Source organism: Hemitrygon akajei, chromosome 4 (assembly GCF_048418815.1).
Source record: "Hemitrygon akajei chromosome 4, sHemAka1.3, whole genome shotgun sequence".
NCBI classification, from domain to species: domain Eukaryota; kingdom Metazoa; phylum Chordata; class Chondrichthyes; order Myliobatiformes; family Dasyatidae; genus Hemitrygon; species Hemitrygon akajei.
This window is the reverse complement of record NC_133127.1, coordinates 64,600,755-64,618,349: the sequence shown is the minus strand read 5'-3', so window position 1 is coordinate 64,618,349 and position 17,595 is coordinate 64,600,755. Positions and strand designations below refer to the sequence as shown.

Here is a 17,595-nt window from a genome sequence, read left to right as displayed (position 1 = left end):
AAATTAAAGTAACCAGTGGAAACCTGTATAGTTTGAGAGAATATTAAAACTCTACTCAAACAGTGCCCAAGGTTTGGACCTATTCTGCATTCTTGGATCTGTAAGGAATCCATAACTGTAGCTGCTATGCTATATATGGCTATATACAAAGTCAGTGTCACACTGGAGTTGAAACACTGTCACAATACATTTATTTTTGTTTTCCTTCTGCAGTATCTTTTTGGCCAACAAATTGGCCTTAATGTAATATTATTGATTTAATACTTATAGAAGTGGAGTTTCATGGGTGCCAATTTTAGGATGTGGAAGCTATCATGACTACATCTAAATGATGAGGCAGAGACTATCCCATTCTTGGCATCATTTTATGAACTGATAAAACGTTGATTAGGAGCAGAGGGGTTGGGGTGAACATAGAACCAAAGGTTGGAGGAACTGTGATTATAAGGAGATAAAGGCATGATTAATAAAGCAAAACTGAGATTACAGGCTATCCTTTTAAAGAGGGGCTAATTATTATTTGACCTTGCAAGTAACAGGACATTTAACCCTTTGATTTATTTTATTTTTTTCTCTCTAGATCCTTAGCTTCATTGGTAGCTGCCAGTGTTGTTTGCTTCACTTGTTGTTACTTGCTCTAGATTTAAGTAATGTTGGAGGATTCAAGATGAGCATATGATTCTCAAACAAAATAAACAAGGTTGAAAGAGCAATTCTTAAAGAGATTCTGCAAATGCTAGGAACAAACCAAAGATTCCCCTGGTCCTTACCTACCACCCATGAGTCTCCATATTCAGCACATAATTCTCCTATCTATTGCCATCTCGAATGGGATCCTACCATTAAGCACATCTTACTCTTCCCGCCCCCACCCCTGCTTTCCATAGATATCTCTATGTAATCCCCTGTGCACTTGTCCCTCCCTACTTATTTTCTGCCTGAGTTATCCCCACAAGTGTTATAAGTGATATCTTCCCCTACACCTCCTTCCTCACCACTATTCAAGGACCGAAACAGTCCTAAGTGAAGTAAAGTGACATTTCACCTGCAAGTTTATCGCGGTTATCTATTGTATCTGATGGTCCCGGTTCCGCCTCCTCCATCTCCACCTGATGCAGATTAGGGACCACTTTGTCAAGTACCTTCACTCTGTCTGCCGCAATAGACAGGATCTCCCAGTGGCTACCCATTTCAATTCAACTTCCCATTTCCATTCTGACATGTCTGTTCATGGCCTCCTCTAGTGCCATGATGAGGCCAAACTCAGGTTGGTGGAGCAACACTTCATATTCCATCTGGGTCGCCTCCAGTCTGATAGCATGAACATCAATTTCTCTAATTTCTGGTAATTTCGCCCCACCCCCTCTTTTTTCCCCCATTTCTTTTCTGGTTACCTCTCACCCCTTTCTTCTTTTCACCTGCCCATCACCTCCCTTTGGTTCCTCTCTTCCTTACTTTTCTTCATGGTCCACTGTCCTGTCCTATTAGATTCCTCCTTTTTTAGCCCTTCACCTCTTCCACCTATCCCTTCCAGCTTATTACTTTATCCCACTCTTTCCCACCCTCACCTGGTCTCACCCTTTTCCAACCCACCTACTTTCCCCCTCACCTGGTCTCCCCTATCACCTGCTATCTTGTAATCCTTTCCCTCCACCATCTTCTTTCTCTGCTTCTACCTCTTCTGTCCAGTCCTAATGATGGGTCTGGGCCTGAAAGATCGACTATTTATTCTCCACCATGGATGCTGTCAGACTTGCTGATTTTCGCCAGCATTTTGTGTCTGTTGTTAAACAAAACAATGGTGTTTTGGACAGCAGTGAGATTCCTGATGATTTTTAGTTATGGCGCAGTTACCTAGGTCCTGGGAGGGTCCATGTATTCTTCTCAGCTTTGCAATCAGCTATGCATATTACAGAAACTGACCTTGTTAGTAACACACAGGCCCAAAGCACAACTTTCCAAAATGTGTCTGGTGTTTGCTCCTGGGGAAAGGATTTGGGTTTCTTTCAATTGTTTTGTGGTGCTTGCTGTTCAAGTCTCAGAACCATACAGGAGGACAGGGATCACAGCTGCCTTTAAATCCATGGGCTATGGATCCCAATTCTGATTTTACAGCAATCCTTTGCCTTAATCCACCAAAATAGGTGGTGCATTTAACCATCCAAATCTGCCTTCTCTTATAAGTCTCCTGAGATACAGAAAATGATCCACGTTTTCTGCGATCTTAGCATGACCCTTCCTGTCGGAGATAAAATAATACGGCCAACTAATAGCATCCACTTCATCTCATGGCTGTAATTGATATTGACCATAGTATCAGTGCTCTCCACGGCTTCGGTCAATTCAGTCTTTCAGCCCCGGCATTCTGTCAAGGAAACACATCTGAATTTCCACTACCGTCGTCAAACTGGGTGCAATTTCAAACGTCCAGATAACAGCGACAGGATGAGACTTTAGCTGCTGCTCCGCAATTCTTTCCTGAAGGCGGATCGTCAGGCGGCAGAGCGGCCTGCGGAAGCACCGCCCACCGGACAACCCGGCGTCGACCGATCGATTGCTCGATTCTGTTTGCGGTGCCGGTAGCTTCGGGTCCGGTTGAGGGATGTCGGGTCCTCGCGCTATCCTGAGCTCGTCCAAGGTTTACCGGGGTGAGGAGCCCACGGCGGGAGGGCACAGCTGGCCGTGTCGCTGAGGAAACAGTAGGCCTGAGACGGGAGAGTGGAAGCGGGTGACGTCGCCCTTGGCCCGGGCCCATATCGGGGGGCGAATGTTGTCCTTGTGCTGTGACCTGGGCCGAGGGTGATGATTTTGTGGCCGGCCTCGGGACCTATAGTCTCTGAGGCGGGTAGAAGCAGGCGCTGGTGTCCAGTTTTTGCCGGAGACGCGTCGGCCTGAATTTGGCTAACAACCTACCCAGCAGCAGCAAGGGCTAAAGCTGTTGCAGGCCATCTGACTTCTTACAGCCCATGTAAAGCCCATTTTGCCATCCTCGCAAAATCGTGTAATATTACTGCGTTTTTATTGACTGCTGCCTACGTCTGCTCATGTTTAAATTTGACCTTTTGTTATTGACAACCTGTGTTCATTTTGTTGATTGTTTAAAAAAAATCGTTCGTCTTCCCATGCTAAATCCCTTTCTGTGTTCTCATATTTTGTTCTTTTCTGAAAGAGGAGGAGGCTATTGGTGCATTAATTCAGTTCTCCAAGTTCCCCCTCTTATTTCATTGTAATCTATTCTCCCACACGTGTCCATCTAATCCATTCTGATTCTTCTACCAGCCATGCAGGTTAGTGGTAATATATAATAGTCATTTGGCTATCAGTGTGCCTTTGGGATATGCGAGGAAACCAAAGATCAGGGCAAACAGGTGCACAGGGAGAATGTTCAAACCATACAGGTTGTGTCCAAAGTCAGGGTAGATTCTACGTGTTGCTCACAATGTTCCTCTTGAAATTGGTTACTCTCATTTAGAGGAAAATGAAATGAGCTGGAGTTGGGGGGTAGAGAAGAAGAGAAAGTTGCTAACAATACCACCATCATCTGTGCAGGTGCACCACAAGACTCGGCCTCCTGCTCTGCTCATTTTATACTTGGGACTGTGTGGCTAAGCACAGCTCCAATGCCATATTTAACTTTACTGATGGCACCACTGTTGTAGGCCGAGTCAAAGGCCAAATCAGCATATAGGAGGGAAATTGAAAATCTGTCTGAGAAGTGCCACAACAACTTCTCACTCAATGTCAGTAAATCCAAGGAACTGATTATTGATTTCTGGAGGAGGAAACAGAGGGTCTTATTGGAGGACTAGAGGTGGAAAGGGTCAACAACTTTAAATTCCTTGGTGTTATCATTTCAGAGGATCAGTCCTGGGTCCAGCACATAAGTGTAATTACGAAGAAAGCATGACAGCGCTTTGACTTTCTTAGAAGTTTGCGAAGATTTGGTTTGTCGTCTAAAACTTTGACAAACTTCCATAGATGTGTGTTGGAGAGCATATGGACTGATTGAATCATGGCCTGACATGGAAACACCAATGCCCTTAAATAGAAAAGCCTACAAAAAGTAGTGTATACAGCACAGTCCATCATGGTTCAAGCCCTCTATACCATCTAGCACATCTACATGGAATGCCATTGCAGGAAAGCAGTATCCATCATCAAGGACCCCCATCATCCAGGTCATACTTTCTTCTCACTGCTGCCATCAGGAAGTAGGTACAGGAATCTCAGGACCCACACCACCAGGTTCAGGGATAGTAATTACCCTTCAGCTATCAGGCTCTTGAATACAAGGGAATAACTTCACTTGCCCCATCACTGAAATGCTCCCACAACCTATGAACTCACTTTCAAGGGCTCTTCATCTCATGTTCTCCATATTTATCACTTATTTTTATTCTGTTAATTGCACAGTTTTGCACATTGGTTGTCTCCTGTTAGATGAGGTCTTTCATTGATTCTAAATGAATGTTAGGGTTATATATGGTGACATATGGACTTTGTAAATTTACTTTGGAATTCGAACAATAGTGGGAATTTGCTGGAATTCGTAACAAAGAACATGTTGGAAAGCAATATGATTGAGCAAAGTCATCCGAGCTTATGAGCAAGAAATTATGTTTAATCTATTTGATTCCTTGAGAATGTTTTTACTGGAGAAGATGAAAGGATTGAGTATTTTTGTACTGTCGTAAGCCCTTGGGAGTAATAGCATTGGAGGTTATTTGGCATTGTGGCTTGAGAGTTGGTGAACAGATAGGAAACAAAGGTTGGGAACGCTGTGCAATCTGTAACAATTTGACTGAGGGGACCAATTAGAAGATTTCCAAGTTTGCTGATGACTTGAACCTAAATGGAAATGTAGTGAAGAGAATTCAAAGAGGCTCCAAGAGGTTTTTAAAAGGATGTGAGGTTATTCAGTTGTAGGAATAATAACAACAGTGGAACGAAGAAAGATTGGAAAGTGTCAATATCCAAAAGAAACATCAGATTCTTTATGGAAAAGAACTTTGAAAGCTAATAGTGTAGCAAGCACTTAGTAAGGCCTTTATTTCAAGAGGATTTGAATGCAACAGATAAGTAACTGTCTTACTAAAATTGAACACATCTTGGTGAGACCATACGTGGATTTTATGAAGAGCTTTGGTCTTCTTGCCTAAAGTATGATTATACCTACTGTAGAGAGAGTACAGCAAAGTCACCAGACTAGATTCAGAAGAGTGAATAGGCTAAGCCTTTCTTCTGTAGAATTCAGAAGATTGCGAGTTGACTGAATTGAAATGAATAATGTTCTTACAGAATTTGATGGGATAGATTTGGGGTTGATATTTTGCCTGGCTGAAGGATCACAGTTTTGTATTGAAGCACCTTTATTAATGCTGTTCTTTATTTGCAACTAACACATATTTAGCAGGTATCATATTCAGTGCAAAATTGAAAGATGTCTAGTGTTTGATCAGTACTCGTCCTTCAGACTGCTGAATCATTCCATTTTTATAATCTTTGGTGACATTTACAGTAACTTTCCTGCACTGTGTTATCTTTATTCTGATTCTCTACAGCAGTGCATGCACCCCTTTTGTTTCTTTGCATGATAAGTTAACTATCCAAACATGTTTTATTCTCGTTCTGCATTAGTCATCTATGCTGTCTTTACAGGCCAGGTTTTTAATCTGCGTTCATGTTCTGTGAGGTTGGGAAACCTAGAAAAAATGTCTACAGAATTTATTTCTCTTGTTCTGACTGACAAACGGAAAACCTGTTTCAGTGGAAATGAGTGAAATATGAGCGATAGATTGTTTATGAGGGGAGTGTCTACCTTTAGAATCCTAAAGTTTGTTTGAGAGGGTGGAGAGTTGGAGGAGGTCTGGAACCCTTAGATAGAGGAATTGAAGTAGAAGGGAGGGAGAGGGTGTATTTTTGAAGAAAGTATGAATTTATGGTATTTTCTCATAAAGTTTCAAACAAGTACAAGCAGATCTTGTAAGCTTCCTGAATCTGCATTTAATTTGGAGCCATCACAAAATTTTGAGAGGCATGGGGTAGGGTAGTTAGGATTTTTCTCAGGGTAGAAATGTCAAATATTAGAGGGCATAGCATTAAGGTGAGAAGGAGAAGGTTAAAAGATCTGTGGAGCAAGTTTTTTTTAATATAGAGTAGTAGGTACTGGAACAGGATGCCAGGGCGGTGGTGGAAGAGTACATTAAAATGGTGTTAAGAAGTCATTTAGACAGATAATTGTACAGGTAATGAAGGAGTATAGATTATGTGCAGGCAGAAAGGTTTGCTTTAATTTAGAGTCATGGTCAGCATAGACATTGTAGTGCAAAGGTCCTGTTGCTGTGTTGTAAAGTTTTATGTTCTGTTTTCAAGTAAAATAGATCTGAAAATGAAACAAAAATTAGCATAAAGCAGAAATGTTCCATAGTGGGCAATTTCTCCAATTTCTTAATGACATATTATTATTTGTGAAATGTAAATCAGTGTGTTGTCTAGCTATGAAGTATTTAAAAATTGTGACCCTTGTGTTTTCTTTCTTGAAGATTGTGACTCATGTTGAGTTGTGAATTTATGATCCCATTCCCAAATAAATGGCTTTTATTAGTGGTCCATCAGTGTTTTCAACTTTTTAAGTAATGTAGCTTAATGTCTCCAAAAAGGTTCACTGGACAGGAGTTCAATTTGGGAGAAATGGCTAGCTTATTCTTCTTTGAACTTGGATGCATTTTTGTATTTGAAGTATGCTGTGACAATGTAAAATTAATGTTATCTCATGTAGAAGAATGATTAATGTACCATTTCTGTTTTCAGTTTTGACTCGTTCTGCTTTCACTGCAAGGAAACCTGACTACACAAATCCAAACTGGCTAAGAGTTGGCCTGGCATTTGGCAGTACAATAGCATTGTGGACTCTGGTAAGTAATACTGTAGAAGTAAAGGGAAAAGGTGCAGGGTTATTTGTTACAAATGTTAATATTTTGCCCTTGCATTATTGCCCATGTGAAAACTTAAGCTGAAAAGATTGAATTATATTTTGCAGCATTTTTTGAGGATATATTTTCCAGTTTGGAGATGAGCAAGAAATTTTAACTTGAGGAATGAGTTTTGATTCTAGTAGTACTTTAAATAAACTGTAAAGTTTAGCTCTACATTTTTAATCTGTTGTATTTCATATCATTATGGTCTCACAAACCCAATAACTTGTTTTGCACTAATCTTTAAATACTCAGCATGAGGGCTTGTATTCTGTCTAGTTATCAGACTGAAATTATCTCAGACAACTACAGTGTGTCGTCAGCTTTTATTACAGACTATGTATATACAGAGCTGTTGAGATCTTTTAAAAATAAACTGAAACAAAAATGTTTTAGATACTGGGAAACCCAAATGAAAAAAAAAATGCTGGAAGTGGTCAGCAAGTTGACTATCTGTGGAGATAAATAGTGAATAATATTTTGGGTTAATGATAGTGATTATTTTGAGAGAGAACAGATTCTAAACACCACAGGCAACAAGGTATCTGAAGGCTAGCTGTAACTGGTTGAGGCTGGCTGGTTCGTATGAGTGAAGAAGGATTGTGGATGAGAGCTGGGTTTAAATAGGCTGCAGGTGATGAGTCATAAATGAGTGGCAGGTAATTCCTGTTAGCTAGGTGGAGACTGAGGAACCTACCATACAACTATTATATAGTTGTTTTGCAGCAGTATTATAGTGCAAAGACAAAATCATTATGACTTTTAAAAAATAGTGCAAAGAAAAAGAATCTGAGGTTGTGTTCATGGACCATTGAGAAAGTAAATGATGAAGGGGAAGAAGTTGGTCCTGAATTGTGATCCCACAGGCTTTTTTTCTTCCTTCTGGATGGTGATAATGTTGTACCAATGATGGAGCTACAACCCTCTGCAGTTTCTTGCAATCCTGTGTGTTGGAGCCTCCATATTAGGCTGTGATGCAACTAGTCAGAATGCTTTTCACAGTATATCCAAAGAAATTCGCAAGAGTCTTTGGTGACATACCAAATCTCCTCAAGCTCCTAATGAAGGAGAGCTGCTGGTGTGCCTTCTTTGTGACTGCATCAATGTATTGAGCCCTGGGTAGATCATCTGAGTTTTTGACACCAGGAACTTGAAGTTACTTTCCCTTTCAACTGCAGACCCCTTAGTGAAGACTGGTGTGTGTTCTCTCAATTTTTCCCTTCTTGAAATCCACAATTAATTTCTTGGTCTTGTTATGTTGAGTTTGAAGATGTTGTAGTGACACTACACAACCAGCTGATGTATCTGACTCATGCACACCACCTCATTGCCACCTAAGATTTTACCAGCAACTGTTGTCATATGCAAATTAATAAATGGTGTTTGAGCTGAGCTTAGCCACACGATCGTGAGTATAGAGAGAGTAGAGCAGTAGGCTGAGCACACGTCCTAGAGGTGCACCAATGATGATTGTCAACAAGGGGAAGATGTTATTACTGATCTGTACTGTTAAGGCTCCCAATGAGAAAGTTGAGGATTAGTTTGTAGAGGGAGGTACACAAGCCCAGGTTTAGAAGATTGGTGATTAATACTGTGGGGACAATGGTATTGAATGCTGAGCTGTAATGGATAACTGCAGCCAGTTTCATGTTTTGCTTTTGTCTAGGTGCTCCGAAGCAGAGTTCTTCATTATGCTTATAACTTTTACAAGCATAATGAAGAACCTTCAGCTTGTACCATTCAACAGCATATTCCACTTTCTGACCTCCACTAATTTGAATAGTCCTTCTACATTTAATGTTTACTTTGAGTTTTTCACCTCTTTACACCTCCATCCCATAAGTGCCCTCTTCCCAAACACATTCTGCAAAGCTAGAATAGAGTTCTGAAAGCATCCAGTGGTTTTCCTAAATGTTTAAATATTGATGAGGGTGTCAGGTAAATAGTATGTGATATAATCTCCTTGACCTTGAGTGAATGAAAATTAAGCAGAAAGCTGTAATTTTTAAAAATTTGACCCAAAGATTTCAAAATTGAAATAATTAAAACTTACCGTAGATTCCGGACTACAGAGCGCACCTGATTAAAAGCCGCTGGCTCTAATTTTAGAAATAAAATCAATTTTTTACTTGTAAAGGCCGCACCGGATTTTAGGCCGCACTGGATTTTCGGCCGCAGGTGTCCCACGTTGTAATATGAGATATTTACACAGAAAGATATTACACGTGAGGATTTTTTAACTTTTAATTAAATCCATATGGTAACAAAAACAAATACATATTGCAAATGCTTTTTTTCGAACCGTGCCCGTAACGCGGCTACTTTTAAATATACGTTGCGTATACTTCTTTACTGAACAACATTCCAATATCTCCTAATGACTGGTAAAAAATATATATACTGCAGCCTACCAGGAAAAGTTATTGATCGCCTTTAACTTAAAAGCAGCGTTTTCGCTCCGCCGCTCCCCCCCGCCGTCCCGTTTATCGGAAACGGCATTTAAAAGCAGCGTTTTTGCTCCGCCGCTCCCCCCCTCCTTCCCGTTTATCGCAAACTGGTATCCCACAAGACGCGGCGAAACCGGGTGTGACGTCATCGCATCCCACGATGTAGTACAGAAAACAAATATAGTTAAAACTCTTCTAACTTTAACTAGAAAATGAATTATTAAGCGAAAATATTATAAACTAAATAACTGCCATAAAGGCAGCACAATGCTTTTCTTTGAGTGTTTTCCATGTTGATGAGGGTGAGTACAAATGACTGATTTACAATAATTTAATTGTGAAAGTGTGCTTGATTTATCGTACAATTTCATTGGACCTCTGTGAACTACTCATCAATTTTATTGGTCTACTGTTACGAGGCAAAATGTTTACGAGGCGGCATGAAAAAAAATCATGCATTAGCAGCTCTGGATTATAGGCCGCAGAGTTCAAAGCTGTTCAAAATGTGGGAAAAAAGTAGCGGCTTAAAATCCGGAATCTACGGTAATTCCTTTATGGTAAATGAAATAACATAGGATGCTGGACACATTGCTTATCTCGATACTTTTCGTATTTTCGGTTTCATTATGTCCTGCCATTTTGGATGTAACTACCGGTATATCTTTTGTCTGGAAATCTGCGGGATTAAAGGCTGTGCTTCCTCATGACCCACAATGTCCACCAGAGACCATATTGTTTGGAAGTGGTCATATGATTTTTCCCCAACCCTATTCCTGAATATTGAAGAATATGAAAGTGCTCTGGCTGCTGCTGTAGCAAAATTTAATAATACAAATCAGAGACTGACATTGGGAATCTTCTCCGTCTGCTTCAGTGTCACATTAATTTTGCATTTATTCATTTAGATCACAAATTCTGCAGGTGGCAAAACAAACTGTTGAAAGTGTGATTATATGTTTACAGGATGTAGAGCTTACTTATGTTACCAACAGCTAGATTATTCATTATGGATCCAGTAAATCAACTGTGCAACATGTATAATTAAATGTTTATTGTACTCATTCTGTTAAATGTCAGCTCTTCAAGCAACATAATCAGGATGTTCAAGCATACAAAGCACATCATGGAATCGAATAATTGACTATCTATCCATGTAAAACAAGTAAGGACCTTTTAATTTTATTTTGTAATTAGAATATCAAATCAAAAGATATGACAACTATTGTTTTAGATGCTGCTTTGAGCTATCTTGTTCTGAAGAAGCTATGATCAAACTGTGTATTGCAACTTCCTGTCTCTGATGTTAATTGATATTGTTTGGTGCTGTATCTACCTTTTCTTTAAAAGTGTCATTATTATTCCTGACCTTAGAATAAAATTACCTTCATGCTTTCTATTCTTCAAAAGTTACAGTTAAGTTTATTGTCATATGCACAGTTGCAATGAAAAACTTACTTGCAGCCACATCACAAGCACGTACCATCATATAAGCAGCATTCACAAGAAAATCATGAATTAAACATAAATACTCATTTTTTTGATAAATAACATTATTTGAACAAAACCAAGTGTCCATTGTAGTACACCATCTCCAAAACTTTGAATTTGGAACTCTTTTGAATATGCTTTTGGCTGATAAAGCTTTGTCATCTTTCTCAGAGCTCCCCATTAAATTCCCATTATCAGTTTATGCCAATGCATATATGACAAAAAGCTTTCTCTCCCTGTCCTTGATCAGACTGGAGCCTTTAATGTGGATTGTCTTCTCATCCATGATCTCGTGAATGAAACTGTACTTGTGTGGTTCCATAGTTTTCTAGTGATTTGAAACTGGAGAACTGCCCATGTTGGCTATTCTTGCTCCTGCACCATTTCCTTTAATGTTACTAAGGATGTTTCCTTTGGCCCTCCTTCTATTTCATTCATTATGCTGTTCTCAATGACATTATCTGAAAACAACGTATTGACAACACAGATCTTGGGATAAGCACCACTTTTCTCAACCCCTCCACTATCTTTAAATTATCAGACTGCACTTGACTTTGAGTAACGGGTGAACAGATGGTACTTGCAGTTAAATATTAGGAAGACCAAATGTCCTGTTTTCTGTTCCCAGCAAAAACTGTTCTCTTAGCCCAAATTCTGACAACAATAAAATACCCTGGAATGTTATATAGCATTAAATATGCTGCAGAAATACAAATTGTTTTTCTGGTTGCTGGGAACATGTTTGTAAAAGGGAAATGTCTTAAATTGCTGGAAGAGTTTCACCATACTGATCCCATTTGAAATTAAATGAAGCACTTATCTCAATGGTAACTTCATTAAGGGATAAAAAAGGGGGGAATTGAGATTAATACAAATGAAATTGAATGTTATGTAAGTGAACATTCCTTCAAATAAATGAAATGAAGTGAAATTGAGATCAGTCTCAGTTCTGTAGAGACAAAATTCCTACAATCACATTGCAAATTATTGGATTTAGCTTTGAGGATTCTAGGTTCATTCCCACTCTTCAAAAGAAAGTAAGTACATTTATTATCAAAGAGTCCCTAAGAGTCATTTTCTTGCAGGCAAGTAGTTCATAAGAAATATTAAGATACATCTTAACATTAATACTGGTTTATAATCCCAGCATTTTAATTGATCCTCATGGGAATCTCAACTGATATTATCATTAAAGACATCTGCACCTCTCCCTGTCTCAATCTGTCTGCTACTGAAAGCTTCATCCATTCTTTAGCTTGCTGTAAACTTGAGGTCATTGAAAGGTCCAAATTCTCAAGTCCTGTTCACACGTTACTACTGCAAGGCTTATTGAGTCAGAATCAGGTTTAATATCACCAACATAAGCTGTAGCTCTTGGGTTCCTAAATAAACCATTTTAAGATCTTCATCCCCATATTGTATAACACCAGGAGAGCTCATGCAGCCTTTAACCCTGTTTTACTATTGAATTAAATAATGACAAACCATTATTTTTCAGTCATGTGTGGATTTATTGCCTTGTACGTTTGGGGTCCATTTTTTCTTGTCTAATTTAACTCCTTTGCTGTTGAACATGTTCGATTTGAGCTGATGTGCTCAAGCTTGTCCAGTACCTTGATTAAGGGGTCATGATTCAGTCTGGTTGGTAACTGACAAGTGGATGGTATGAACATGCATCAGGATATAACATAATCCTGTCCTTGTGTGTTTCAGATTCAGTGTTACTTCTCATTGTTTTAGTGTGATATTTCAGAAATGCTGAAAGGCATTCATGTCAGGTTTGTTATCACTGACACATCACATTAATATGCTATAAATTATAATAAGAAATAGATATTAAAAGTTTTATAAGTAGTGAAAAAGAAAGCAAAAATATTGAGGTGCTCAGTGGTTGATTGTCCATTCAGAAGTTTGATGGAAGAGAGGAAGATGTTCCTAAAATGTTTGAGTGTCTGTCTTCAGACACCTATCCCTCCTCTGATGGTAGCAATAAGAAGGCGGCATATCCTAGGTGGTGGGGGTCCCTAATGATGGATGCTGCCTTTTTGAGGTATACTTTTTGAAGATGTCCTCTGGTGATGGAGTTGGCTGAGTTTACTTCAGCTTGTTCTGATCTTGTGCAATGGCCTCTCCATACCAGACAGTAATGTGATCAGTTAGATTGCTGTCCAAAGTAAATGTGTAGAGATTTACAGGGGTCTTTGGTAACATACCAAATCTCCTCAAAATCCTAATAAAACATAACTGCTGCTGTACCTTCTTTGTAATTGCATCAGTATGTTGGGCCCGGAGTAGTTCTTCAGAGATGCTAACATCCAGAAACTTGAAACTGATTACCCTTTCCACTAAAAACCATCAATAAGTACTGTGTAATTTCCCATGACTTCCTCTTCCTGAAGTTCAGAATCAATTCCTTAGACTTCATGATGTGGAGTGCACGGTTGTTGTTGTGACATTACCCAACCAGCTAATCTATCTCACTCCTGTACATCTCCTTGTCACCATCAGATATTCTTCTTACAATAACTGTGTCATTGGCAAATTTATAGATGGTGTTTGTGCTGTGCCTGGCCACACAATCATAGATGTAGAGAGAATAGAGCAGCAGGCTAAGCACGTTTGCTTGTGGTCACCCGATGAGGAAGTCAAGGATTCAGTTGAAGAGGAAGGTACAGAAGTCTTTGATTGGTTTCCAATGAGAAATAAAATGGAGATTTTATTTCAAATTCAGAATAGTAATGGTGTGTGGCCATCTGAAATAGATCACCAAGTGGTCATTTACCTATTGAGTCTTTGAGATAAATCTTCAAATAAGAAAGGGAAAATTATAAACTACATGTTTTCTTTCTGCAGTTTATCGAAGTATTTAAAGTACAACAAAGTCAGTGAAATAAATCACAGGAAGAAGATACAAGCTGCTTGACAAATAAAGGAACCTGAATGTCGATTCATTCTGGATTAAGCAAAGAAAATCTGTTTCTGCTGTACTTCACACATTATCAACTTTATAGTAGCTGTTATATTAATTGGGGATGAAGCCCTCTGGAATGAAATGAAATGTTCTTGTGGTAAATAAATGTAAAAGAAGATCTAATCCAGTATTATACCTGATTTATTTATGGATGCAGGCCATTAAGTTTATTTTACCAACTCTCTTTTCTCCAGAATCAATCACCTTGGCCTCTCCTATATAGAGTCCATTGGTACTATTTTTGTTGTTACCTTGCAGAGTGGTGATCTTAACTGGAGAGAAAAACATACTTTACTAAAAAATTCTGTAAAACAAAACAATCATCAGAACTTTGAGGATGTCAAATGCATTGGGGCAGCTTGCTAAATGCAACCATTATTCATGATCACTTGTCTGATCACAGCCAATGAGAGTGCTATGCATAAATATGTGATTCAAACAGGACCTTCATTCCTAAGAATACATTCAGTACATGTTATACAGTCAGCAGAAAAAGTGATCTCTTAGTTTTTTTTCTCCTTATTTAAATTAGTTGCGGCCATGTCATTTAATTGCAATGCAGATGGATGTAATTGTATGTATATTTGGTTCCATCACCTCCTGTACTGTTATGAGGCTCTTGGGTAGTAATTCAAAATACAAGTAAACACCATTTTTTATTTCTGATGCAAATATTTGTAACCAAGGTTCTTTCCTAATGCATTTAATGTCACCGTGGTATGATTTGACTGAGCCAGCTAATTCAAAATTAGGATCATGGCTTTGACTACAAGCTTTTATGCCTCACTATAAGCTTTAATGATTTGGAGCCATTCATTCAAGATGATTACCAGAGGATTTTGGAAGAAGTACTGGTGAACCATGTACAAATATTTATTCAATGCAAAAATAAAACTGATTCTGATTTAAGGTTTGTATTTCTCATTGAGCTCAGAAAAAAAAAACTAGGCTCAATTTACTAGACCGGCTGCTAAAATTCAAATCCCAATATGACAGCTGGGAATTTTAAATTCAAATAACTGAATTAATCTGGAAATGGAAAAAAAAAACACTCCTTAAAGGCAGTAGAACTACCAAATTGTTGTAAAGTATTTCTGGTTCACTAACATTCTTTTGGGGAAGGAAATTTGTAGTAATTTTCTAGTTTGTTCTATATGTGACTCCATCCAACAAATGTAATTGACTAACTTTTTCCTCAGTGGTCCAAACACACTGCACCTACTTTTATTTCTTCTGGAAATTAACACTTGACCATTGACTCTTTCATAAACAATATTTTAAGCTTCATGCTAGTGTCTCCCTCTGTCCCATATCCTGAGCTATTTCCGTTGTAGCCAAAATATCCCAGTCCTGTTTGATTGTTACTCCTTGAATGTTGAGATAGGGAGGTTTGAATAGGTGATCAAAAACAAAACCAAAAGCTGAAATATGTATACAAAAATAAGGAGTTGGAAATACTCAGCAGGTTCAAAGTTAATTTGTTCTCAAGATTGTATTCATATTTTAGTGGGCATACTCAATAAATCTATGGAATAATACTCATATCAGAATCAATGAAAGACTGCACCAAATTGGGTGTTCAACCAGTATGCAAAAGTCAACAAACTGTGCAAATACAAAAAAGAATATTAAATGAATAGCAACAAAATATTGAGAACATGAAATGAAGAGTCCTTGAAAGTGAGTCCATGATTGTTGGAGAATTTAAAAAGATGGGGCAAGTGAAGTTGAGTAAAGTTACCCATTTGGTTCAAGAGCCTGGTGGTTGAAGGGTAGTAACTGTTCCTGAACCTGGTGCCTCTTGTACCTTCTTCCTAATGGCAGCAGCAAGAAGAAGCATGTTCTGGATGGTGGGGGTCCCTGATGATGGATGCTGCTTTCCTGTGACAGTGTTTTATATAGATGTGCTCAATAGTTGGGAGGGCTTTGCCTGTAATGGACTGGGCCATATTTTCTACTTCATGTAGGATTTTCTGTTAAAGGGCATTGGAGTTTCCATACCAGGCCTGATGCTGCCAGTCAATATACTCACCACTACACATCTATAGAAGTTTGTCAAAGTTTTAGGTGTTATGCCAAATCTTTGCAAACTCCTAAATAAGTAGAGGCGCTGCTGTGCTTGCTTCGTAATTGCACTTGCATGCTGGGCCTAGGACCGGTCCACCAAAAAACAGCAGCAAGGAATTTAAGGTTGCTGACCTTCTTCCCCTCTGATCCTCTGATGAGGACTGGCTCATAGACCTCTGGTTTGCCTCTGAAGTTCCTTGGTCTTGCTGATGTTGACTAACACAATCATGCATACTATTTTCTCTCCCCAAGAAAGCAACCTGAACTGCTAAGTTTTTAATTAGATTGCCATTGTAATGCTGTTCACAGATATATTCAACCACCAACATTTTCTTTAATTAGTAACTTAAAAATTATATAATTTAAAGAGAAATTAGTTGAATTTGTTACAAATCATTCATGGGAAATATAAATTTAAGACTGGAATAGGAACCCATGTCTGATTAAGAAGAAATCAATCACAATAAAAGTTATGACAATTTCTATCATGTGTTTTGTGAATTTAGCTGCATAAAAGTGCCATATCTCAAATACTGGTGAAATATGAGTACATCGTCACAAAACAAGGCTGAAGAAAGTAACTCAAAATTCTGGAAACAGAAGGTCAGCAATATCTGTGGAAAGAGGAATTTAATTGACGTCTAGGGACAAGACAAAATCTGGAATTGCAGACTGAAGAAGGTCAAAGGATACAGCAGGATATAGATCAGCTGCAGTTATGGGCAAAGAAATGGCAGACAAAGTTTAATCTAGACAAGTATGAGCTGTTGTATTTTGGGAAGTCAAATATAAAGGGGAAATATACAGTTAATGATAGGACTCTTAACAGCACTGATGTACATAAGGTTCTTTGTGTCCAAGTCCATGACCCTCGAAAGTGGCAATGCAAATCGATAGAGTAACTCGGATTGATTCTCTAGAGCATTGAAGGGTGAGGTGTGGACCTAAATGGTTTACAAAGAAAGAGTTTTTTCCCCTAGGGTACAAATTGGAAGGCACAGTTAGGTTTAAGGTGAAGGTTAAGTTTAAAGGAAAAGTACTCCAAGTTTTTCCACATGGAAACTGGTAGGTGCTGCATCTCATGGCCAAAGGTGATAATTAGGCAATTAAGATAGTGGCATTCAAGAGGCTTTTAGATAGGAGTATGAATATGCAAGGTATGGAGGAATATGAATCGTGCGGACAAAAGTGATGTTTAATTCCGCACATTGTGGGCCGAAGGCGACTAATTCTGTGCTTGATTTGTTGTGTTGTTCCAGGAATTTCTGTTTTTCTATCAAATATTCTATATTTGCAGTTGTTTTTATTATAATTATTGTTGTTGAACTTGGGAACAACTCTTTAAGGTAACAATTTATTCATTATCCCTAATGGTGCAGTTAAATCGATTTCCACGTTTTACTTGCCTCTACATCGTTACCACAGCCAAATTTTATCTTTTATTTTAAGGAGAATCCTTATTGAATGACAAATCTCTTCAGTTTCAGGTCATGTCTGTTTTCTTGCTTTTGGACAATTCACCTGCCCCCCCCCCCCCCCACCGCTTCCTTAAATATCTCTCTTCATATCATTGAGGAAGGGCAGCCTCTGACTTTTGTTGTTGAATAATTATTCAGTATGGGCGGGTTAGCACTGATCCACATGGCAG

At 38.7% G+C, this 17,595-nt stretch overlaps 1 protein-coding gene across 1 annotated transcript; it reads left to right on the top strand.

The window, feature by feature from the left end:
• Positions 1-2,379: 2,379 nt before the first annotated feature.
• ndufc1 (NADH:ubiquinone oxidoreductase subunit C1) lies at positions 2,380-14,003 on the top strand. Its single transcript, XM_073042709.1, has 4 exons — positions 2,380-2,648; positions 6,811-6,914; positions 10,499-10,583; positions 13,763-14,003. Exons 1-3 carry the CDS (start codon positions 2,603-2,605, stop codon positions 10,556-10,558), a joined length of 210 nt encoding a protein of 69 aa, XP_072898810.1. The 5' UTR covers positions 2,380-2,602; the 3' UTR covers positions 10,559-10,583; positions 13,763-14,003.
• Positions 14,004-17,595: the final 3,592 nt, after the last annotated feature.